At 43.5% G+C, this 23,632-nt stretch overlaps 2 protein-coding genes across 3 annotated transcripts; one reads left to right on the top strand and one right to left on the bottom strand.

Moving 5' to 3' along the window:
- Positions 1-55: 55 nt before the first annotated feature.
- On the bottom strand, positions 56-15,538 carry metap1 (methionyl aminopeptidase 1). 2 transcript variants are annotated; one of them, XR_312847.2, is made up of 12 exons: positions 15,390-15,538; positions 12,327-12,378; positions 12,137-12,246; positions 7,996-8,056; positions 5,230-5,321; positions 5,080-5,163; positions 4,498-4,636; positions 3,554-3,685; positions 3,338-3,481; positions 913-978; positions 534-790; positions 56-315 (listed from the first exon to the last, which is right to left on the bottom strand). XR_312847.2 is itself a non-coding variant. In XM_005812925.2 (11 exons), the coding sequence occupies exons 1-11, from the start codon at positions 15,504-15,506 to the stop codon at positions 624-626; spliced, it is 1,164 nt and encodes a 387-aa protein (XP_005812982.1). In that variant the 5' UTR covers positions 15,507-15,538; the 3' UTR covers positions 56-623. The 2 variants fall into 2 exon arrangements, 1 of the variants encoding a protein (XP_005812982.1); XM_005812925.2 differs by having other exon boundaries at positions 56-790.
- Positions 15,505-21,397, top strand: LOC102230854 (eukaryotic translation initiation factor 4E-1A-like). The gene is given in 8 exon segments (XM_005812924.3): positions 15,505-15,520; positions 15,523-15,629; positions 17,620-17,723; positions 18,433-18,528; positions 18,599-18,662; positions 19,432-19,545; positions 20,616-20,755; positions 20,825-21,397. Coding segments are annotated over 8 exon segments (756 nt in total). The 3' UTR covers positions 20,940-21,397.
- Positions 21,398-23,632: the final 2,235 nt, after the last annotated feature.

Raw genomic sequence — 23,632 nt, 5'->3', positions numbered from 1 at the left:
CGGTTCTGACCGCCGGTCCGGTTCGGATCTCAGGACAAACCGAGCCACACGGAGATACAGAAGAGTCATTTATTACTCCATCAGAAGTACAGAGTGCAGAGAAACAACGACGGCATCCAGGTGACGCAGGATGAAGGTGAGACGAGCAGGTCAGAGGTCAGAGGTCACACATCCACACGTTAAGGCTCGTTCTGCTACACCAGCGCTCACGGTACCAGAACCTCCAGAACCTCCGTCATGCAGCAGCTGCATCGTAAGCTAAGCTAGCTCAGGATGGCCGTTTGATGATGGTTAAAGCTGCAGCCGCATTCTGCTCTGGAAATAAAGATTTAAACTCTGCTGTCTCTCCAAACCTAAACTCATTCTTTTAGGACTTTTCCAGAACTTTCCAGGAACTTTTTCTACCTGGAGAAGAACCTCGAGGAAAGTTCTGGCAAAGCGTGGGTGAACTTCATAAATATCTGCTTCCTCCAGACCAAACAGAAAACTTTACAGACACATTCCAGAACTTCCACTTCATCTGAGGAACCCACTTTAATTCAGAGTTTCCTTTGAGCTGTGAGTGAGTTTGCGGTGCCGGGCGTCTGGTCGGGTCCAGTCCTGGGCGCCGGTTCCGGCGGCGCCTACATCTGGGCCAGGAAGTGAGCCCGGCCGTTGTCCTCCAGGCGGCGCGTCAGAACCTCGCAGCCCGTCTCCGTCACCAGCAGGGTGTGTTCAAACTGGGCCGACCGCTTCCCGTCCCGGGTCACCGCCGTCCAGCCGTCGGGCCACGTCTCATCCTGCCAGCCGCCTGGACACACACACACACACACACACACACACACACACACACACACACACACACACACACACACAGCGGGTGTTAGCCAGAGCCGGACCGCCGTCCTGCAGGCGACCCGCAGCGTCACTCACCCTCGCAGATCATTGGCTCGATGGTGAACACATGACCCGGCTTCATGACCCCAACCGCTTTGTTTTCTGGGGGAAAAAAAAGAAATGAGGGTGATGGAAAGAGTCCCGACCTGATTCCCTATGGCAGGCCGTTATAGCATAAAATCCACTTTATCACACATTCCAGAAATCAAACATGTTAGTTCATTAAAGGGGCAGTAATACGAGTTTTCCATTTTAAAGAACAATCCAGTAACTATGTTACTCTCAGTTATTATAAAAATTATGTAAATATCGAATATAACTTAAAAGAAATTTCACTTCCTGATTTAGCGCTTTAAATTGGGCCTCTGCCTCCAGGGCGTAAATCCATCTCATTATTAACAGAAAAATTTCTTTAGACCAATTTTGGGAGGATCAAAGTTACAGCGAAATGTAACATAAAATGTGGTTTAATAAGTTTTTAAACCACATTCAAGCTGCAGGACCAAAAATGATCAAACATGTTTTATTCTCAGTAAACAGCCTGCAGAGAAATAAAACTAAAATTTAAATGTTGCTTCTATGAGTTTTGTTCAGTCTGATCTAATCTCTGCTGCATCTTTACAAACATTTAAGGTTCTAAATAAAAAAGCTTTAATGAGTAACTGATCTTAATAAAATTCCTCATAAACATTGATTTATTGAAATGGCTCATAATACAAGTTATGGGCTGTTTAAATAATAACTTGTTAAGTTGCTTTATTTTTAAGCCTTTTTTAGTTTTGTCATGTCCTGGATGACTGAGAGCCAACAAGTAGATAAAAATTAATATCTGGGGAATATCATAACTTAAACGTAACATTTAAAGGTTTATGTAGAAAAATATTCAGATTTTATTTTGTACTTTTAAAGGCTGAAGACAGTGAGAAATAAAGCCATAACTTTCTGTTTCTTCTATCTGTTCTCTGCTCCACTCTGAGCTGGTCCACTTCCTCAGCCCCTCCCTCCAGTTTCAAACTCTAATTAACTAAAACTTAAAGAGTTAAATATGAATGAGATGTTTGCTACCTTTGATAAAAAAGCTGAATTGTGATGAGTTGCCTCATTATGAAAACAGTGTAGCAGTTTTGCTAATGAGGCAGCTCATCATGATTCAGCCAAAGTAATGAAATAACAAACTGCAGTCTGATTATTGTTCATGTGTTTCATTCTATTGAGCAGTGAAAGTAAATAAAATGTTTACATGTCTTTTACTTTAAGTATTTACTGACTGGAGGGATTTTCATTTGTGCTGTAGAGTCACAGCTAGCAGCTAACAGCTAGCAGCTAGCTCCAGTGGCTCTAACGGAGCCGGTACCGTTCAGCTGCTCTTGCTCCTCCCACACTTTGGACTGAACCATTGTTCTAATAATGGTAGGGGGGACCTAAAAATTTATTCTCATTTTTTTTCTGAGATAAATGACAGATTTATTTTGTTCTTCGTTTCTTTTGCCTTTTCATAATTATATTATTTAAATGCAAACATGTATTCAATGATTTGGGGGGGGGAAATTCCAGACTTTTCCAAGACTGGGGGGTCCGGAACCCCTGCCACCCCTGGGATTTACGCCTCTGCTCTGTCTCTTTAAAACCTCCTGCTCTTCCTGAAGCTCCGCCTCCAGGAAGTCATCCCAACATGGCTCTTCTATTAACCCTTTAATGCTCTGAGCAGCAGCTCCATTTGCTGTTTACTAATTGCTGCCGGCTAGTCTGAAGGAGCTGAGTGGGGGAGGAGCTGCGCCTCGAGGGCGGGGCTAGGTCTACCCAGGCGTTTTGCACAGCTGAGTGGTTGCCATGTAAATAAAAGTATTTCTCAAACATAAAAGAATCAAAGAAACACTACAGGTTTTGATGAGGGAAAAACATTAATATTATAATCCATGTTAATTTTACATGATATCTTTAAGATATCTTTAATTATATTCAGGCTAAACAAGAAGCACAGATTTAGTCTTTTTCAGCTCAAGGAAGCGCATTTTAAAATCTTGAGAGTGAAATTAGTGATATGAAGGGAGAGACAACATAAAAGCACTCCTCTTGTATCCACCATGTTTTTTTTACTTCAGTTTCATGATAAACAGGACAGAAAACATCCAGATTTCTGGAGCAGTCTTCAAGTTTTCTATTTGGTGACATTTTCAGACAATTTTATGCAGAAAACCCAAAATTCTGCAGGCAGCTGATGGGACAGCTCAGTGGCATCACATGGGTCTTTCTTAACTCCTGTATAAAATAATCACGGCTGAGCCTTTAAAGCGTTGAAGATTCTAGCTCACTCACAACAAAAAGCTTTTGAACTGAAGATGTTGCATATTTTGTCAATATGTTTTGATTAAAATGCGTGCAGTAAAATTCTTTTTCAGATCTGGGGAATGTGGTGATTTTATGTTAAACTGGCCTGCCGTAGATTCCCGCTGCGACTCACTGGCGTAATGTGGGACGTTGGGCGCCGTGTGGAAAAGCCGGTGGATGCCGTGGCCGCAGTAGCTGCGCACCACGGAGAAGCCGTTGGCCTGAGCGTGCTTCTGGATGATGTTCCCCAGCTCCCGGTAGCGCACCCCGGGCTTCACTGTGGGCGGGGGCGACACTGGGGTCAGACACCATCACACACCAAACACACGGCGGCGGCGCGCCTTCATACCCGAGTCGATGGCTTGCATCAGGCATTCGTACGTCGTCTGCACCAGCCTCTTGGCTCCTTCCTCCACCTCGCCCACGAAGAAGGTCTCATTCAGGTCGCCATGGAAACCGTTATGGTAGACAGTGATGTCCACTGCGGAAGACAAACATGCTTGTCTCAATTAGGGCAAAAACAATTAACCAGATCAATCAATTACTGGAATAACTGTCGACTAATTTAGTAATCGACTGATCGTTAACTGGAGGATACAGACTGTAAAAACATCATCAGCATCCTTTGCAACAAATTATGAAGTGTTTACTAAAGGAATGCTGTTATAAAACGTTTATTTCTCATTTCAAAAAGGATTTTTTTGATCATTTGCATCTTTTAATCATTTCCTCCTGGACTTTGGGATTGTTGTGATTTTTTCCAGTCAAACTCACTGATTTTGTGGTTCTACATTTCTGCTAAATGTGAATTTTGTAACTCGTCATTTGAGGTCAGGCTGAGACGGCAGAGTCGTAGAGTAAATACTGCCACCTGCAGGTGGGAGTTGGAATCACTTCAACCCAAAGTTTTCAAACACTTTTGCACCAAACTCAGAATTAATCACTAGCGTGAAAAAAAATGCAGCCATTTGCTGTTTTTGGTGAAAAACTGGTGAGACTGAATAATATATTTGTCATGTATAAAAAAGGCTCAAGAGAAAAGTTAAAAATTAAAAATCTGCAGAGTGTGGAAATCTTTTATCCGATTAATCATCAGAAGCTGCAGCTCCAGGCTGGAGGTTAGCAGAAACTGTGGGGGTTTGACTGAAGGGTAATAAAACGATCCGTCTTGTCAGAGCGCAGCAGCAGCAGAAAGAGGCTAAAACTGGGTAAAACATTCATCATCAGAGAGAAAGCGTTCATCATTAATACCCTTAATACCCCCCGCCCCTTTTAATGCCCCGCCCAGCAGACCGTTCAGGATGTCTCCGTCCTGCAGAGCTCTCCGGTCCGGGATGCCGTGGCAGATCACCTCGTTGACAGACGTGCAGCAGGACTTGGGGAAGTTGTAGTAGTTGAGAGGAGACGGGTAGCACTTCCTCGCCACGCAGGCCTGGAACACACAGAACCAGCAGCTGGTGGGCACCGACCCAGAACTAGCAGCAGAACCAGCAGTGGCTGCATCAGAGCAGAGCCACGTAGAACCAATCAGAGCTTTCATCACTGATCAGCTGTTATGATGACGGCGCTTTGTGAGGCTCTCGGCAAACAGATAATGTGAGCATAAAGCCACTCAGACGTTAGCAGGTTTCCCTCTGGGGAGCCGCCCTGCTGCAGCCTGAAGCCAAACGCTGTGAAAACACGAGGCTAATGATGCTAATGATGCTAATGAAAGAGCTTAGCTGCAGCAGCTGATTCTCCTGGAAGCTGAGGAAACGTCTTAGCAGCTTCTCCCTCCCTCTTCATTTCCAGCATGACCTGAAATCTGCTGATAGTTTTCTATGTTTCGGTCTTAGTGTGACTCAGCAGAAGGAAATCGTGTTTCTGCTGCCATACCAGATGAACGGCGTGGTCGATCTCCTCCGTCGTGACGCCAGGCTTCACCATCATGGCGGCGATGTCCAGGACTTCCCGCGCCAGCTGCACAGAGGTCAGGGGTCAGAGCGCAGCTTCACACATTGAGAGGTCAGAGGTCGGCAGAGTTACCTTGCACACCACCCTCATGCCTTCGATGTCCTCAGGAGACAGGATCCTGATCTGAGACGTCCCCTTCAGGAACTGTTCGGACTCGGACATCCCTGTGGGACGGAGACAAACACCATCAGTCACATGACCTCTGGACGACCTCTAAGAGCAGCTGCTGGTTGTCCTCACTGATACACAGCAGGGCTTTAGTAACTCTGACTCCATCACAGCTGAAGGGCTCATTTACACTGTAAATAGACATTACAATAAAATCTTTACTGAGTTTTACCTTCTGTGGCGTTTGACTCCTGCAAGCTTAGAGAGGTTCAACAATAATTAGAGACCAAACTACATGAACTACAGCAGCGGTCCCCAACCTTTTTAGCCGCGCAGACCGGTCAGCCCTTCGCAATTTTGCTGGGGGGGGGGGGGGGGGTAAGTATAGAGTCGGGGGGTGGGAAGGGCAGAACCCTCGTTTTTCGGGGCAGTTACGTTCCAAATAGAACTCGTGATAGGCGAAATCCGCGAAGTAGCAACCATTATTTTTTTACAATTATTATACAATAAAATACTCCATAATACATCCGGAAGTAGTTCATTATTTCTTGCGCGGCCCGGTACCAATTGGACCGGTGGTTGGGGACCAATGAACTACAGCATAAGCAGGTACTACCAGAAAGCAAAGCCAGGATCCCTACAGGCAGATTTCCTACAGGAGCCTGAACGCAACACTCTGCAGTTTCAACCTTCCAGGCTCAGATTTTAGTTTAATCTGTTTTTCAGAATAAAATGTTTAACGTTCGCCTGATGAACCGACAGAAGACAGAAGTTTCTATGGGTTCATCATTCACTGCAGTCCAGTGAATGATCAACTCCGGTCCGCTTCGATCCAATTCCAGTCAGTTTGCCTAGTCAAAGTCCGGTTCGGTTGGTGAGGTGTGAACGCTTATCGACCTCTGACCTCTGGTCCTCCAGACCTCGGTCTGGGTTCGGCTGAAGTGAACTCTGGTTCGGTTTGAATGTGAATGCCAAGCGGACTTGAGACCGCTCCAGAACCGGGTCTACCGGACCATCAGGAGGAAAACAGACCGAGTCCCTGCAGCTTTTCCTGTGTCTTCCAGCTGTAGATCCAGGAAACGCTGCAGGAACCAGGGAGCGCTTTGGGATTCTCCTGGTGGGGCAGGCGGCTGAAGAGAGAGAGGGAAGTCTGGAAAGGCGACATGAAAATGAAGTCGGGTTTTTGTGTTCTGGAAGACTTTGAGACGTGGAAACTGTTCAAAGACCGAGTTGAAACCCTTCATGAAGCTCCAGCAATTCAGAATGTTATTAATATAATATGAAGCAGGAGAATCAACTGAACTGTTTCAGTTTATAGTTCAGATTGTTGCAGAGTGTTTTCTGTAAAGCTACAGGGAGAAATAATAAAATGTCTTCTAATGAATGCAGAGCCAACAGAAAGCCTGAGCAGACTGGAGCAGCACATGAAGAGCTGATAGCGAGGCGTCTCGTTGTGACAGCTCTTCCAGCCTGAATCCTAAACAGTAGAAGCATGAAAGGCTCCTCGCGGCGCTATGAATAACTGGCTGCTCCTGCAGGGCTGCGCTCAGCTGCAGCTCTAATGACACTCACGCTGCCGAGTCCGACTGCGGCGGGAGGAACGGGAAAACACGAGCAGTTTTACTCACAAAACAGCCGTTTGGCCCAAACGGGCCTCATTAATCTTTGATTACGTCCAGCGCCCAGCAGGACGCTGCAGGTTGGGTGGTTGCTTAGGAACAGAGCGCTTCGGAGCACCTGCATGTAAAACACGCCTCACAGCGCTCCGGCCGGCTTTCTGAAACATTAGTCCGCGCGAACAAACAGTCGGCTCCGAAGGGAGGCGGTAACCATGGCTACCTGAGTACGGACAGATCTGTGGGTACAAAGGTTGCCACGGCTACGACTCGGCTCATAAATAAACCCAACATGAGGCGACACAAGATGGTCCGGGCGAGACAGGGAAACCGATCAGAACCACAGGGAGAGGCGGGGTTAACCGTCCTGATGGAGAACACCAACCGGATCCGACCCGACCGGATCCAACCCGACAATACCAACCGGAACGGACCCAACCCTATGATATTGACCCAACTGGATTGGATCCGAACCAACCGGTCCTGACCGGATCCGAAAGACCTAGCCGGACCCAACTGGATCTGAGCGGACCAAACCCTCTGATACCAACCCAATTGGACCCAGGACGCTGCAGCGGAACTGTGTGGTTCCATCTTGTCCGAGTATCTGACCAGAACCAGGACAGTTCAGTTAAACTGGTTCGGTTTTGAACACAAACCCCCATGGCCCTGCCAAAGTGGGCGGAGCCTAAATACACACAGGGGCGTGGCCAAGAGTGGGTTTGGTCCGAATGACAGAAGCCCTGTTGCCAACTTAGCAACTTTGTTGCTATACTCAGCAACTTTTTTTTCTTTCAGAAAAGCAACTAGAAACAAATCTAGCAACTTATCAAAAAATGGGTCCAGTTACAGTTTAGAGTCTGAGCAGCTGGTTTGAACAGTCCACTTAGAGCCAAACGGTCACCTCCAGAGGAAAAGACATCAGTTAGGATGATCAACAACCAGGAGACGCTAATCAACTGGAAACCAGTGGATCTGTCCACAGTAAAACCAGTTACCACCACTGTGGATGGAGGCAGTGCCAACCAAGAAAGAATCCACTGCTCTGACAAACACCTTAAAGCTGGCCTGATACCTGTTCTGATTTTGTAGAACCATGAGAAAGTTCTGTTACCTCTGGGATGATCCGCATAGTCGGGTCTTTGGATGTCACCAGGAACCGGTCGCATGGGGGTCTGGCAGAGGAACCAAGAACACAAGTTAGATCACAGCAACAACAATTAGTCCGCTTTAATTAACTCCGGTCCGTTTACTTAGAAAGTCCGGTTTGTTTGGAGAAGTGTGAATGCTAAGCGAACTCTGGTCCACCTGTAATCTGTTCTGGGACCAGTTCAAGTGAACTCTGGTTCGGTTCGAGTCCATGTGTGACTTTATTCTGATGTTATTACAAATTTAATAACAACTTCAGTCTCATATTATGACTTCATTATTTATAGTATTTTGATTGACTATTGTACGACTTTTTCTTGCAATATTATGACTTTATTTAAATTATTTTTTCTGAGCCTGGCCCTAAAACTCCATCGTAATAAAATCTGCAGATTAAACTTTGTGGCAATTTTCTCTTTGCTCTTTTGGAAACAATACAGTAATGAACAGTTTCCACAGAGTTTCCCCCAGTAAGCCTGCTCAGCCCGCCGGGCGGCGCCGAGGAGCCCGCCGGGTTTTTATATTAAAACATGTGAAGTTGACAGGAAAAGTAAAAACATTACTGGGTTATTACATGTTACAGGAAAACATGGCAGTGAAACGATATTTAAACCCAGAACTAGTCTGAAAATCAACTAATCAAAAAATACAATTAAGATGAATATGAATTATTTGCACTTCTGTTTAATCCAAATGAAGTCAGCGGCTCCATCGGGCCCCCAGGGCTTCAGGGGCCATAAAGGCTGATATTTTAACACAGATATATAAATGTAACATTTATTTATTGAGATTATCAATGCTGCTAAATTTGATTTAATGGTTTCAGCATAAATTAAAAGATTTTAAATTGTTTAACATTTAAATGTCAGATTTTAAAGAGCTGGCAAGTTTACTTTCTAAAAGTTCAAAGACCAATCTTCATACTCAGATTATTTTGTTACCATAGCAACAATCTGATGCTGTGAGTTTAATCTTTGACTTTGAGCTGTTTGTTCATAAATACAAATTAATAAACTGTAATTATAACTGATTGTTTTCAGGTTGGCCAGTTAATCTACAACCCCTGGCAAAAAGTATGGACTCACCAGTCTTGGATGAGCACTCATTCAGACATTTCATGCTGTAAAACAAACTCAGATCAAAAACATGATACAATATTAAGGTCGTTCCAAAGTGCAATTTGTTGGCTTTCAGGAACACTCAAAGAAATGAAGAGAAACTATTGTGGGAGTCAGTGAATGATACTTTTATTGACCAAGCACAGGGAAATAAATATGGAATCACTCAATTCTGAGGAAAAAAGTGTGGAATCACTCAAATTGGAGGTAGAAAAAAAAGGACACACCCAGTCTATTTCCTTTCCCTAAATGGACACCTGCCCCAGATTAGATGTGCCCGTTAGTGTGCAGTTCAAAACACCTGCAGTCATGACACCTTGGAGGGCTGCTGGATGAAGTGGAGTGGTGAGAACCATGGCTCCAACAAGAGAAATGTCCCTTGAAACAAAAGAGAGGATTGTGAAACTTCTTGAGGAAGGTAACCCTTCACGCATGGTTGCTAAAGATGTGGGCTGTTCACAGTCAGCTGTATCCAAGATATGGACCAAATACAAACAGCATGGAATGGTTGTTAAAGCCAAGCGTACTGGTAGACCAAGAAAGACATCAAAGCGTCAAGACAAACAACTTAAGGCCATTTGTCTTGAAAACCGAAAAAGTACAACTAAACAGATGAAGCATAAATGGGAGGAAGTTGGAGTCAATGTATGTGACCGAACCGTAAGAAATCGCCTAAAGGAGATGGGATTTCAATACAGGAAAGCTAAACGAAAACCAGCATTGACACCTAAACATAAAAGAACGAGACTCCAATGGGCTAAGGAGAGGCAATCATGGACTGTGGATGACTGGATGAAAGTTGTCTTCAGTGATGAGTCAAGAATCTGCATTGGACAAGGTGATGATGCTGGAACTTTTGTTTGGTGCCGTTCCAGTGAGATTTATGAAGAGGCCTGCCTGAAGAAAACAACCAAATTTCCACAGTCCTTGATGATATGGGGCTGCATGTCAGGCAAAGGCACTGGGGAGATGACTGTGGTTAATTCTTCTATCAATGCACAAGTTTACATTGACATTTTGGACAGTTTTCTCATCCCTTCAATTGAACAGATGTTTGGTGATGATGAAATAATTTTCCAAGATGACAATGCATCGTGCCATCGGGCAAAAACAGTGAAGGCATTCCTTGAAGAAAGACACATTCAGTCGATGTCATGGCCTGCAAATAGTCCAGATCTCAACCCAATTGAAAACCTGTGGTGGAGATTGAAAAAAATGGTCCACAAGAAGGGTCCAACCAGCAAAGCTGATCTGGCAACTGCTATCAAAGAGAGTTGGCACCAAATTGATGCAGAATACTGTTTGTCACTCATCAAGTCCATGCCTCACAGACTGAAAGCTGTTATAAAAGCCAAAGGTGGTGCAACTAAATACTAGTGATGTATTTTGAATGGTCTTTTGTTTATGCGTTTTTCATGATTCCATACTTTTTTCCTCAGAATTGAGTGATTCCATATTTATTCCCCTGTGTTTGGTCAATTAAAGTATCATTCACTGACTTCCACAATGTTTTCTCTTCATTTCTTTGAGTGTTCCTGAAGGCCAACAAGTTGCACTTTGGAACGACCTTAATATTGTATCATGTTTTTGATCTGAGTTTGTTTTACAGCATGAAATGTCTGAATGAGTGCTCATCCAAGACTGGTGATTCCATACTTTTTGCCAGGGGTTGTACTCTCTCTCTCCCAGATTAAATCCAACCCAGAAGCTGTTAGAGGTGCTGATGGTTTTAGCAGCAAGAGGGGCCCCTAGGTCAGATTCTGCCCCAGGCCTCATGCAGCCTTGGACCGGCCCTGCAGGATGAGTTCAATCTGCTGCACTGAGCAGAGATGAGCAACAAGCTGAGATTTAATTCAGTGCTGCTAATGTGGCTTTAGCAGCTCTAACATTTCTGAGTTTTAATAAGACACAGAAACTGTTTTGGTTGCTCCAGTTTCTCAGATCTCAGCGCTCATTAACTCTAAGTGGACAAAGCATTTGATATGGTTTGATGCATCATGTAATCATAAAAATAAAATAATATAAAACCAGCATGATGCGTGACTACGAGGAGCGTGACAACTCCTCACCGGCTGAACCTACATGATGAGGTTAGCGCTGGTTCTTTAACCGCTAACGCTCCGGCTAATCGGAAACACAGACATGAACTTTATCGGTGCAGACAGCGTCAGGCGCTGGGCAGCGTGTTGAGATGAAAAAGACGCACAAATTTCTTTTTCCACAAATATAAATCATTCTCACTGCTTCTCTGAAAGCCTGTGGTTCACGTAGAGCTGCGCAACCAGAGCTAACGCGTTGGGGTTTAAACTCCTACCTTGATCAAAAACTCTGGAAAGAAACATAATTCCTCACAGGAGGTTGATGTAAATATCCATACAGGTCAGTCTGTGTTCAGTCTGAGTGAAAGGAGGCGCGCGATCCTGCTGAGGTTACTAAGACATCCAGCTGCTGCGGCGCGAGGCAACGCGTAGAGCCGCCAGCGGTGTGATTGGTCCGGCTTTAAATGCATAAACTATAAAGCTATCTTCTATAAACATATATTTTAGGAATAATTCTGCTACGCCAGTGAAATGCTCAGAGCAACAGAGACGCTTGCAATCCGGCTTAAAAGAAAACAGAAAAAAAAGAAGCAATTTTTTATTTTTATTTTCAGAAAAACATAAATAAGAAAGGCTTAGTCTGGCGGTGGGGCTAGTAAAGCATGGCGGGCTGCCAGACCTAAAATACACTGGGGAACCCTGTTCCATTACAGTGGTTTCCATGGAAACACTAAGAGTTTTGTGTGATTTCATCAGGGGACAATAATCCTGAGCTTAACTGGATGGATGGATCATTTAGACAACGTTAAAGAGAAAGACAGGAGGTAGAGTTTTCCAGATCATTTTGTCCTCCAACAGATGATTCCTAAATCAACTTCCAAACTTTCCCAGACATTTGAGGAAGTTGCATTATTAAGGAGTGAATATCAGACACGGAGGGAGAGTTCACCAGTGGGTAGTGTGGCCGTAGTTTGCCTGTGTAGCGGTACCCCAGCCAGGGATCTGTGTTGGTGTCCTTCTCCACGCAGTTATTAGCTTCAGTCTGGTGCTTGTCTTCCTCTGGAAAAACAAAACGTGACTCAGGTGACTTGGTCTGGACTTTAACAGGACTCCATGAAGCACAGAGCCGGGGAACATACTTGCTTTTTTGTGGAGCAGCTTGTGAGACGTCCAGCTCCCCTTGAAACATTCCTGCAGAGAGAAGCATGTTCAACTGGCTGAAATATGCAAGGATCATATCCCCTACTGCAGCATCTCTCTGCCTGGATTAAAGTTTAAAAAGCAAAGGAGGTGGATTAGCAGAGCTGGCTAACAACTGATCCATCCAGGACACATTACTGCAGAATATCATCTCTGTTCATACCTGTCAAGTTTTGGATTTGAGAATACAGGAAATGTCGCCGTCTGGTGTTATTGTCAGAGCGACACTAACGTAAGGGGGACGTGTAACTAGGCCTGTCATGATAGCAAATTTTGCTGAGCGATTAATTGTCTCAAAAATTATTGCGATAAACGATAATATTGTCTGAAGACCTTTTTACACTGATTTAATGGAAATGATGTAATAATGCATGTGATTTCCTGCCAAAGATAGATACACTTTATTTTCAAAATAATATTTAACACTGGAGCTGATAAACAAAATAAACAAAACAACCAAAAACAAAAATAAAATGGATTCTCAGTCTCCATTAACAAAAATGTACTTGAATAAAAACTAAACAACATAAAGCCAAAGTGGAAATAAATACTGCATTCAACCAAAAGATTATGAAGTCTGTATATTATGTTGCCCTTCAGTAATAATTAGATTTAAATAGAGAAGATGGGCACATCGACTACCTGATGCAATAATTCACACTACATGATTTTTGCTCCTATTTTTCCTCTTACAACAATCTTAGCATGTTGGTCTTTCTAAGATTGTGTGGTGTGTTACGGTAGATCATCGTTGCCCTCCGATCTAAATCATGGTTTTTCCCGACTGGGATCTTAACTCCACCTGTTGAATGTGACAGGCAGCCAATCAGAAAGCCAGGATTCCCCTCCTGCTTTCTGAGGGGAAATTACGGAGGGGAATCCCAAACAGCTGACACGGCGCAACCCGAAGTCCAGGACATTGGAGATGATATGTGGAAACAACATTAATGTTTATTCAATATGTAAAGAATATAGAAATGACAAGAGGAGGAGTTGGAGCGAAATTGTTACCGCAGTTGATAAACCCGGTAACTTTTCAGCTGTTCTTCGTTAACGTGACGTAAACAGGTTCTAATGATTTTCATTCAGTCAGGACTTTACTCCGACACTAGCCACATGCATTGCAGGTAGATTGTAGTAAAGCATTGATTAATGCCTGGTTTTAAAATTAGTTCACTGAACTTGTAGCCATTATTTTGTGCCCATTGTTGGACACCACACGGCAGGACCGAACCCGGTGGAACCGTTATACCTAGGATTTCTGTCGGCTAATGTTTGGTCTGTCAGGTTTTAAAAGTGGGCCGACAATCGGCCGACAACTCTAAGATTGTGTCTCTGCGCTGGGCTTTACACTAAGGAAATGAGGTCAGAGGTCAGTGGAGAGCACCGGAGTTGAGCCTTTTTTCATTCAGTGTCATCAACAGAAAAAGAAAAAGGTCGGAAGAGACGATAATGCCGATAATTAAAATGATGTGGATAGTTTTAATTTATTGTACATTAATTGATTAATCGTTTATCGCGACAGGCCTACGTGTAACATAACATTACCGTCAACGTGAGGAGGAAGACAAACTAACGTGAGACGCAAGTAATGCCAGCGGGGGGGTGGGAACAATATACAGGATATTTACAGGAAGATATTAATACGGGAGGTAAAATACGGTAATAATAAATGGGAGACTTGACAGGTAGCTCTCTGCTGCCTGGATAATGAGCTCCTAGCATGTTGGTCATGAGACCTTAAACAGCAACAGTCTGCAGTCAGAGGCCTAGGAGACTGGCTGGAAGACTGACTGCTACTGGAGTCACAGCATCACCATCCACAGCAACTCTTTGAAGAATCTTGGATGATATGATTTTGATGCACGATAAACTGGCCCAGAAATGATTGTAATAAACAACAATATTGTCAATTTCATACAATTTTAATATAACATTGAAAGGTATATTAATGCAAACACATCCTCTACGATTAAAAAGAAGATCTTTAAATTTATTTTAAAAATGTAACATAGAAGTGGAAAACATCTTAAATATCCAACCGGAACAAAAAAGGAGATTTACACAGGAAAACAGCAAAAGAGCCAGTTTATTAAAAATGAAAGTGCAAACGAAGCACTTCTTACTGGGTGTCAAATCTTTGCAGCATTTTTTCAAAATATCGGCTTTTCAATTGCATTTAAAATTGTAAAATTGGATTTTGTAGAAAACATTTCAGCATCTCTTTATGATTGTGGTCCAAATTGAAATTATGGAGCTCGTTTATTTTATCATGTAATTAATGGATGAACAGCTTCTAGTGACGGGCTTCATTTAATTTCCCTTTGGGTGAAAGGAGCATCTTTTAGGTTGAACTGAACAAACAGCAGGTTCCGGATCAACAGGCTGCGATCAGCAAAGCAGACTCAGGATATCATCAATGAAACCCGTCTAGCCTAAAATCTGTCCGTTTTGGACGATAAAGAACCAAAACAACAGATGCTCATCTGATCGCAGTGATGCAGAAAGCAGACTCCAGTGTTACCAGTAAAACCAGTGATAGCCTCCCTAAAGTTGCATTCACATGTCTGGGAGGGGTTTGGTTTCGACAGACACAGACCCAGCAGGGTGGCTCAGCAGAGTACCCTGCTAAAGGCTTTTAATGTGAGGTTTTCACACAGCGCGTCTCTTTTAATAAGTAATGTGAGCCTGATGGCTCTTCCATCACTCACTGTAGCGAGTTAGCTCGCTAAACGTCTCTCCTGGGCCTTACAAATTTAAAAACAACATAATACAACCGGTCACTGGCACACTGTACATAACTTCCAGCCTTTATACTATTAAACGACTAAAATATGCACACAAACGTTGTGTAAATACGTTTTTAAGCAGCCTGAAGACACGTTAGCAGACTAACAGCTCAGTTAGCAGCCTCGTGATGTGACAGCGGGCCCGGCCGGCCGGGGTCTGTTGCCCCGGTGAGGGCGTTCCCGACCGGGCAGAGCGGAGAAAAGCAGCCGTACCTGCGAGCAGAAATAGGAGCCTTGAATACCGAGCTTGATACATGTGGGACACTGAAGTTTGGCGTCCCTGCTGCAGCCCTCCGTCTCACACTCCCTCCTGGCCTCCGTGCTCGCCATGCCTTCGTCTGCAGGACGGGGGGGAAGAGGCGGAGCTACTGCAGCCCAGTCACGTGGCACAGCTCGGCCCAATCAGCGCGCACTTTCCTAACAGAGATTTGTAAGATGGCTACCGCCGAACCGGTGAGTACTTCTCTGTTCTCTGAACGTTTCAAAGCATATGGAGGGTCTTCTGGTCTAAATTAGAGCCTCCGGTTAGACCCAGAGCTGACCGGAAGCCTTACAAAGCGTTTCCACGCTGGTGAATTGAAGTTGCTGTGATTACATGGGGTGTTTGGGGGAGTTTTAAAGCTGTTGTCTGTGCCACGACCTGCTGGGCGTTGAGGAGGAATGTGGAGATCTCCCAACTTCGAGCGAGCGGACGAGCAGCAACATGAGATCCTTTCTGAACATTAATCTCTGCTCGGATGCTGCATGTTGCTTTAAAACGACGCACACGTTGCTGTACGAACTATTCGCTGATTGAGCGCCGTCAAAATGTTCGTGTTGCTTCTTGTTTAAAGTGTAGGAAACATTTCAGCTGTCACAACTGGCCTGCACTGGTCCGAGCTGACCCCGGGATGCTTTCGGCTCCAAATGCCCCCAACTTAAAGGTTTTTGGCTTAAATGATATGATTTAGGATATATTTTTATTTTAAGCTAGCTGCTCATTATTTTTAATGTAATTTCACTCTGAATTACTTCGAACCAGGAGTTTTTACAAGGATGTGGGCCCCTGGGCTGAACTCAGTGTTGTTGCCCCATCCTCAAAAGAAAAAATATTTTATTAATGCAAGTTACAGTAGATTAATAGGTAGTGCTACACATCAGCAGGTATGAATTGATGCATGGTTGGTTGAATACATCTCCAGGGAAGGTAGCACTATGTTTATTGTTTATGTTTATTTTATATAAATATACATACAATGTTTACAAAACTTTCATTTATGAAAAAATGTCTTTGGGCCCCTAAAAGGAAAACATGCAGATTCACATTAAAGTAAAAAAATATAAAACTGAAAAATATAAAGGACATGACAGTAAGTTATTTGTATAACATTTCAACAACAAAGTGAAAATAAGGGCAAATTTTACAACATAAGGAAAATAATACTATACAGTTATTAAAAGTGGAATATTCAGGTTTAAAGAAATATTCAACTCTGTAGGTAAATTTTTTAAAAGTGCATAATTTTTATAGAAAATATCAACAGACTACAAGAAATTTAAAAAACCATAAATATCACCAAGGTTGTAAACTCCTGAAGCAGTGATGGTTGTAGAGTCTAACAGCTGCTGGGAGGAAGGATCTGTGGTGAGGCTCCTGTGTGCATGTAGGATGGATCCATCTGGCCTTTCTGTCTCACAACATCACACCTGAAACATAACAGAAACTGATGTTTGCATTTTAGCTCCTGTGTAAATAAAACATCTAATTCCACTTTATGATTTCTGAAACAAAAACAGAATCTGAAAGATTTTATTACCCAGCATGCTTTCAGTCAACAATATTTATGCAAATCCCATAATAAAAATACCCATAACAGCTAATATGACACACAGAGAGATCTGAGTGCTGGTTTGGTTAAATTATGTGTAGTTTAATAAAATATAAACTGCTGGATAGAGAAGTACAGATTTTATAATGTTAGAACATTTGCATGAAAGTACAGAGATATGAAAAATAGTGGAAATGAAGCAAAAATAGAAAAGCTGCTTTAACAAACTATTTGCACCTTTTCTATTTCTATACAGCAGCAGACAAACTATTGATCAGTTAATCAAACTCATTGATTAACTGATCACCACCTCTGAGGAAGCAGGATTTGGTTTTTTGTTGTTTGCTGCTCTGAAACTCAAAGGCAGAAAACTGCAACCTGGGAAGGGTCAAAGGTCATGTCCATCAGAGAGGAAACGTATTGCCAAGAGGAAAACATCTCGGACGTTCCAGCAGATTCAGACCAGGAAGTCCATGTCAGACTCTACAGTCCTCAATTAGCAGGTCAAAGGTCATGACCCTGCAGCAGTAAGGCTTCTCTGTAGAAACAAGATGGCGGACAGGAAACCGCTGCTGGGTCAGGGGGTGTAGAGCTGCATAGAGTCCATTCACTGGTTCTGCCCGTCTGTTGCCTAGGAAACCAATCCGAGTCCGCCCCACGCCGAGGAAGATGGAGCTGAGGATTCTGGGAAGGAGATGGTGAGCCCAGAGGCCTACGTCAAACATCCGCTGCAGAACAGGTCAGCTTCTCCTCATCACACACCCACAGGTTCACAGCCGTGATGTCACGGGTTCAAAGGTCACCACAGGGAAGGAAGTGACAAGGAGGTAGAAACAGCAGCTACCTTCTATAGAAGAAGAAGAAGAGCTGTGTTTAAATATTCCAGATTTCCTTTGGAATATGATTTTATTCACAAACACAAGATCAGTTATTATTATTATTATAATTATTATTAATAATAATAATAAAGACTTACTTCACAGAATATAGATCAGTTAGAGCTGGATCATCCAACTGTTCATCCAACTGATCCATATCTAAAAATCTTCCAGTTATTAATCTGACCTTCTGACCTTTCAGATGTTTTGTGGTGGTCTTAAAGGGCCAGTCTTCTGGATGTTGAACCGGTGGAGGTTCAGGATCAGTTTCAGAGTAAAGATGGAGGAATTAGCTCAGATTACGGCTTTAATCTGTCCGTCTGTTTGGTGGCCCTTCACTTTGCATCATCTGACTGTTTCTGTCCGTATCACCTTCAGTTTCAGCTCTGCTCTCATTTTGTTTTATTCCTCATTCTTCAGCCTGTCGCCGTCTGGGCTGTAGAGAAGACGCAGCGTCACCTTTTATTCAACTAAGAGTGGAAATATGATTCACGGAGCAATTTCCCTCCAAAGCACCCAGCAGATCCATTCAGCAGCTCTCTCCTGTTTTTTATTTCCTGCTCCAAACAGATGGTCTCTGTGGTTCTTCAAGAACGACAAGAGCAAAACATGGCAGGCCAACCTGCGCCTCATCTCCAAGTTTGACACGGTGGAAGATTTTTGGGCGTAAGCAGCAATTAATGTCAGTTTCTCCTCCGGTGATGGAGGGATTGCTAACGGCTGCTCTGTGTTTCAGCCTCTACAACCACATCCAGCTGTCCAGCAACCTCATGTCCGGCTGCGACTACTCCCTGTTCAAGGTCTGTGGCTTCACCGCATCATGTGCTGAACCTGCAGGGCAGTGGTGCAAAGTTACTAAAGACAGGGAAAGTAATTATGAAGCATTTTCACTGACTGCGTCTGTTTTTCTTTGGATTTTGCTCCGTATGTTGTTCAGGTCATAAGTCATTCATATATCAAAATGTTCAGCTTCTTCTCTAGAAGTGCAATAGGACTTTTCTTGATTTCAGCTATTACACTTTTAGAAAAAATTTTATGTATTAAAATAATTTGAATATCATTGAAAATTCTACAAAATTCAGCAAAAGCTTTGACAGCTTCCTCTTTCTGCCTACACTGCAAAAACACAGAGTATTACCAAGTTGGTCTAATTTCTAATGCATATATTTTAGTTCACTTTAAATGAGGCAAAACTAACTGAAAATACATTTTCAGAAAAATAGAGAGGTTTTAAGTAAATCATTTTTTAATATTGATGAAAAAGTTCCATTCCATTTTCAGATTATTTCACTTATAACGAGACATTTTTTCCATTGGTTAATTTATCTGACAATAATCAGTGACAGATTAAAATCTGGGACAATCTGGAATCATCAAACAGAAACTGGATTAAGGAAACCAGTTTTTAGCTGTGATCTGAATGTTTGAATTCAGATCATTGAAATCTGTGCAGCTTTTCTCAGCAGTTTTGCTGATTTTTTAAAGTTTAACTGAGAAACGCCTCGTTGCTGCTGAGTCTCTGCTGTCAGCTGTAGATGTGAGTAGAAACATGCTGATGTTTTGCTGCAGGACGGCATCGAGCCCATGTGGGAGGATGAGCGGAACAAGCGTGGCGGACGCTGGCTGATCACGCTCACCAAGCAGCAGCGGAGATCAGACCTGGACCGCTTCTGGCTGGAGACGGTAGGCGGACCTGGGCCTCCCGGGAGGACGGCAGCCATTACTGCTGGACTGTTACACACCGATACCCTGCTGTTCCACTGGTGGGGGCAGAAATGGAAGATTACCCCCGGAGCCATGGATCAGAGGCTTTTAGTGGTGCTGCCTTCAGTCTGATGCATGTCTCTCACAAAGCAGCCGGTTCTGGTTCTGTTTAAAATCTGGTCCAAATGAAGTGAAGGGTTGAATATTGTACTTGGATCTTTGGACTGGATCTCTAGATTAATTTACTTCTTTTAATAGTTTATAAACTGTTCAGAATAATGCTTACAGCAGCAGGTAACATGAGTATTAGACAGAAACCATGATGAGAAATCCATCAAACCGTCAGACCTGGGATCTCTGACAGCAGCTTTCAGGCACGGCAGAGGCAGCATAATGGCATAATGCTGAGAGGAACCCGGATACAAGAAGCTTGTTGATGGCAGCAAAAATGATGCGATCAAAGTCCAACCAGGGAATTTAACCAAACATTAGGGGTGTACTGGTATCAGTAACCCCAGCAGTGAGCCCCACTAACTAAAAAGTTAAGATACGCTAATGCTAAACCGCTATTCATGAAGATTAGTTCAGCTAAAGAGCTATACCCACATGGTAATTATCAGTAATAACTAGTTAATGCTAATTCCTATACCCATATGGTATCACTAAAGAGAAGTACCAACATTATACTTAGCATGAGCTAAGGCTAACGTGCTATACTAACAAGACATGTAGTGGAATCTAATGCTAAACCGCTACATTTATTTATGTTGACACCATTTCTGCATCTCAGCTGGACAGGAAACAGACCCACTTCAAAATAAGAGCATGAACATAAACATGTAAATTCTTGAAGAATGTTTAATAGTCGATGACTAAAACTGCAACACAGATGCAAAACTTTATTCAACTGAAAGTTAAAAACAGAGTAAATTAGAAGATTAATTTGTGGAAAGCTAAGCGCTAAACGTTTCCAAAGTTAGCACAGACTTAGCGGAGGTTATCTCAGTCAAAAGCGCTGACTCATGGAGTCTTTTCCTTCCTCCAATCAGCTGCTGTGTTTAGTCGGAGAGGCTTTTGACGACTACAGCGACGACGTCTGTGGAGCCGTCGTCAACATTCGCAACAAAGGGGATAAAATTGCCGTGTGGACCTCTGACTACGAGAACCGGGAGGCTGTGACACACATAGGGTGAGGCGGGCCGCCGCACTGAGCATGTGCAGACCTGTTTCCACGCCGCTTACGCTTCCTCTCCCACAGGAGGGTTTACAAGGAGCGGCTGGGGCTCCCCATGAAGATGACGATCGGCTACCAGTCTCACGCCGACACGGCCACCAAGAGCGGCTCCACCACCAAGAACAAATTCGTAGTCTGAGAAAAATGCCTCATGTGCCTCTTTTCATTTTCCTTGTTTTATTTGTTGGTGTTTACTTTGCTACAAAGACTCTGCGAAAAACAATCGGGAGGAGGAGGAGGGAAGTCCAACCTACACGCCAAAATAACCAGAACCGGCCCGTCTGCGGCGGCCATGACACTAACAGAGAGGCATCGAGAGACGCAGAGCTGCACTCTGATCAGTTAATCCTTTGATTTTTAAACGTGTTTTGTGTTGAATGGCAGGGAATCCTGAACGCGTTCTGGCCTCTGGTTGCTGTAATCCTTAATGACATTAAAACACCTTTAATTTATTATATTAATCTGCCTGCACATTATTACTGACTTAAACCTTTTGATTGTGCTTTTTTGTGCCTTGAATTGTTGAAACCTTTTTAAAGTATTTCATGACTCATATCCATTTGAGTGTTAATATAAATAAAACTGGTTTTGCAATTATTCCCCGGCGTGTTTCTGTTTCTGGATGACATCATCGCTCTGAGGGGCCAAAGTGAAGGCTACTGCTGGAGCTGCTGCTGGAGCTGCTGCTGCTGCTGGAGCTGCTGCTGCTGCTGCTGCTGCTGCTGCTGCTGCTGCTGCTGCTGCTGCTGCTGCTGCTGCTGCTGCTGCTGGAGCTGCTGCTACTGCTGGAGCTGCTGCTGCTGCTGCTGCTGGAGCTGCTGCTGCTGCTGCTGCTGCTGCTGCTGCTGCTGCTGCTGTGATTGAACAGATATTCTCTTTTTTGCCTCTCCTTTGTTTTTTTCTAAATCCACGTCTAAAGCAGGACTGAATCAGCTGACGTGTTTCGGTTCCATGAAGGTTTCAGATCTCTGAGCTGTTCTGGAGCAATTCAGCCAAATGTAGCTAAACTTCCTCCGCATGAAGTGAAAACCTCATAAAAAACAATCTAGTCTATTAAAAATGAAGATTTCTGCATATGACAGAATTTCCTCATAACATTTATCTGTGTATCATCAAGATCTACTAACATGCCCATCATGAAATCACCCAGATTAACAGAAAGAGATTTTTATTCTTTTTATCTCATTTACAGCTTTTAATCTGCAGCTTCTGATGCTAAAAGGCTGATTTAATGGCTCACTGTGTCAAACACACACACACACACACACACACACACATACACACACACACACACCTCTTCTGTGAGTGTGTGTTTTATTTCTTACCTGCAGCTTCAATGCTCACAATTCAGTAGGAAGAGAAATTAAGTTATAGCAGAAACAGACAGAATGGATGGATGGATGGATGGATGGATGGATGGATGGATAGACGGACGGACGGATGGATGGAGAGGCCTGGTCCAATCAGAAGACGGCTCTCCCTGTGGATTAGCCTGTTAGCTCAGATTAGCCGTGCTAACAGGTTAATGTAGCAGCGCTGCTCTGGCTCTTCTTAACAGTATTGATCGCTAAATTCCCTGAACAGCTGTTCGAGACGGACTGCTGACATCCAGCTTAGCAGAACTGGCGTATTGTCCTCAAGTTAGCTCCCAGCGGAGCGCAGGATTGATTCTAACATTTATTGATCACCGTCTGAGGGCAGCAATTGGTTATTTCTCTAAACTAGATGTGAGACCCAGAGGCAGAGCCTCTCCAGCTCATCAATGCCATGAAATCTCATCAGAGTAAAGGATTGTTCAGGGATCCGCTGCACATATGAAACACTATATATATTGTTAGTCATCAAATGGCCTTGAGTCTGGCTTCATTCCTCATTCTCTCTGTGGAAATCTGCGCCTGGTAGCAACATCTTCCTCTGTCCTCCAGCTCTCCGTCTGCAGCCAAACGGCGGCTTCTTCAGGAACATTATGGAGACTCCAGTTTATTTAGTATAGTAGAACCGGGTGGTATAGAACCGTATTGCGTAGAGCTCGGTGGTGTAGAACCGGATGGTGTCTCTATCTTCCTGGTTCTAGTCAGAACTCCAGCAGCAGCGTTCTGGACCGCTGGGTTGTCAATCAGACCTGTGAAGACGCTGCTGCAGGAATCAAAGCCATTAAAGAGAAACTTAAGTCTAGATGAGTTTCTCTGATCCAAGACTTTAGTCTCTGGTTCTGGAAATGTTCTGCAGCTGCTAGAAGGCCCACTGTGGAACCCAGGGGTCAGGTCAGAGGTCAGAGGTCATGTGATCTTTCTCAGGTTTGTTGTCTGCAGAGAGTCTGCTGGATTAGTGTTTGGGTTGATTCGCTGTTATAAAGAAGAAATCACATCCAACAAGTGAAATATGTGAATTGTTGCATGAAGGGTTTTATAAAAACAAAACTTAGTTCCATTTTTAAAGTAGGTGAGGCTCAGTGTGGCTTTTTCCTGATAAATAAACTCAGATTTCTTTAATGATGGAAGATCAGTAATTGGCTGAAACATACCTGTGAAATTTAGCAGCTTTTCAAAAAGAAAAATGGTATGAGCTAAAAATGGGAATCAGAAAGCCACAGAGTAAATTATAAATTATTTTCTTAATGTAAAGTAAAAAAGCTGTTTTTAGGTCAATTTCTCCTTGGTTTCTAATTGAAAAATCACCACCAGTTCATTAGTTCTGTGGTTGTTTCTACTCTGTCCTCAGGTTGCCACATGCTGCCAGTAATCCCTCATCCTGGTGGCTAATTGCAGCTAATTACATTCACCTGGCATCCTGGTGTCAATTAGAGGCTGGAAGCCAAACCAGCAGCACAGA

The sequence above is a fragment of the Xiphophorus maculatus genome, chromosome 19 (assembly GCF_002775205.1).
Source record: "Xiphophorus maculatus strain JP 163 A chromosome 19, X_maculatus-5.0-male, whole genome shotgun sequence".
Lineage (NCBI taxonomy): Eukaryota > Metazoa > Chordata > Actinopteri > Cyprinodontiformes > Poeciliidae > Xiphophorus > Xiphophorus maculatus.
Note: the sequence above shows the minus strand (reverse complement) of the source record. Positions and strands in the feature narration are given on the sequence as shown.

Excerpts from the sequence above, each read along its gene's own strand:
- metap1 (XM_005812925.2), bottom strand. The coding sequence starts at position 15,506 with ATGGCGAGCACGGAGGCCAGGAGGGAGTGTGAGACGGAGGGCTGCAGC. Across the intron at positions 5,164-5,229 it reads GCATGAGGGTGGTGTGCAAG|CTGGCGCGGGAAGTCCTGGA; the intron begins GTAACTCTGCCG and ends ACCTCTGTGCAG. Across the intron at positions 4,637-5,079 it reads TCGACCACGCCGTTCATCTG|GCCTGCGTGGCGAGGAAGTG; the intron begins GTATGGCAGCAG and ends TGTGTGTTCCAG.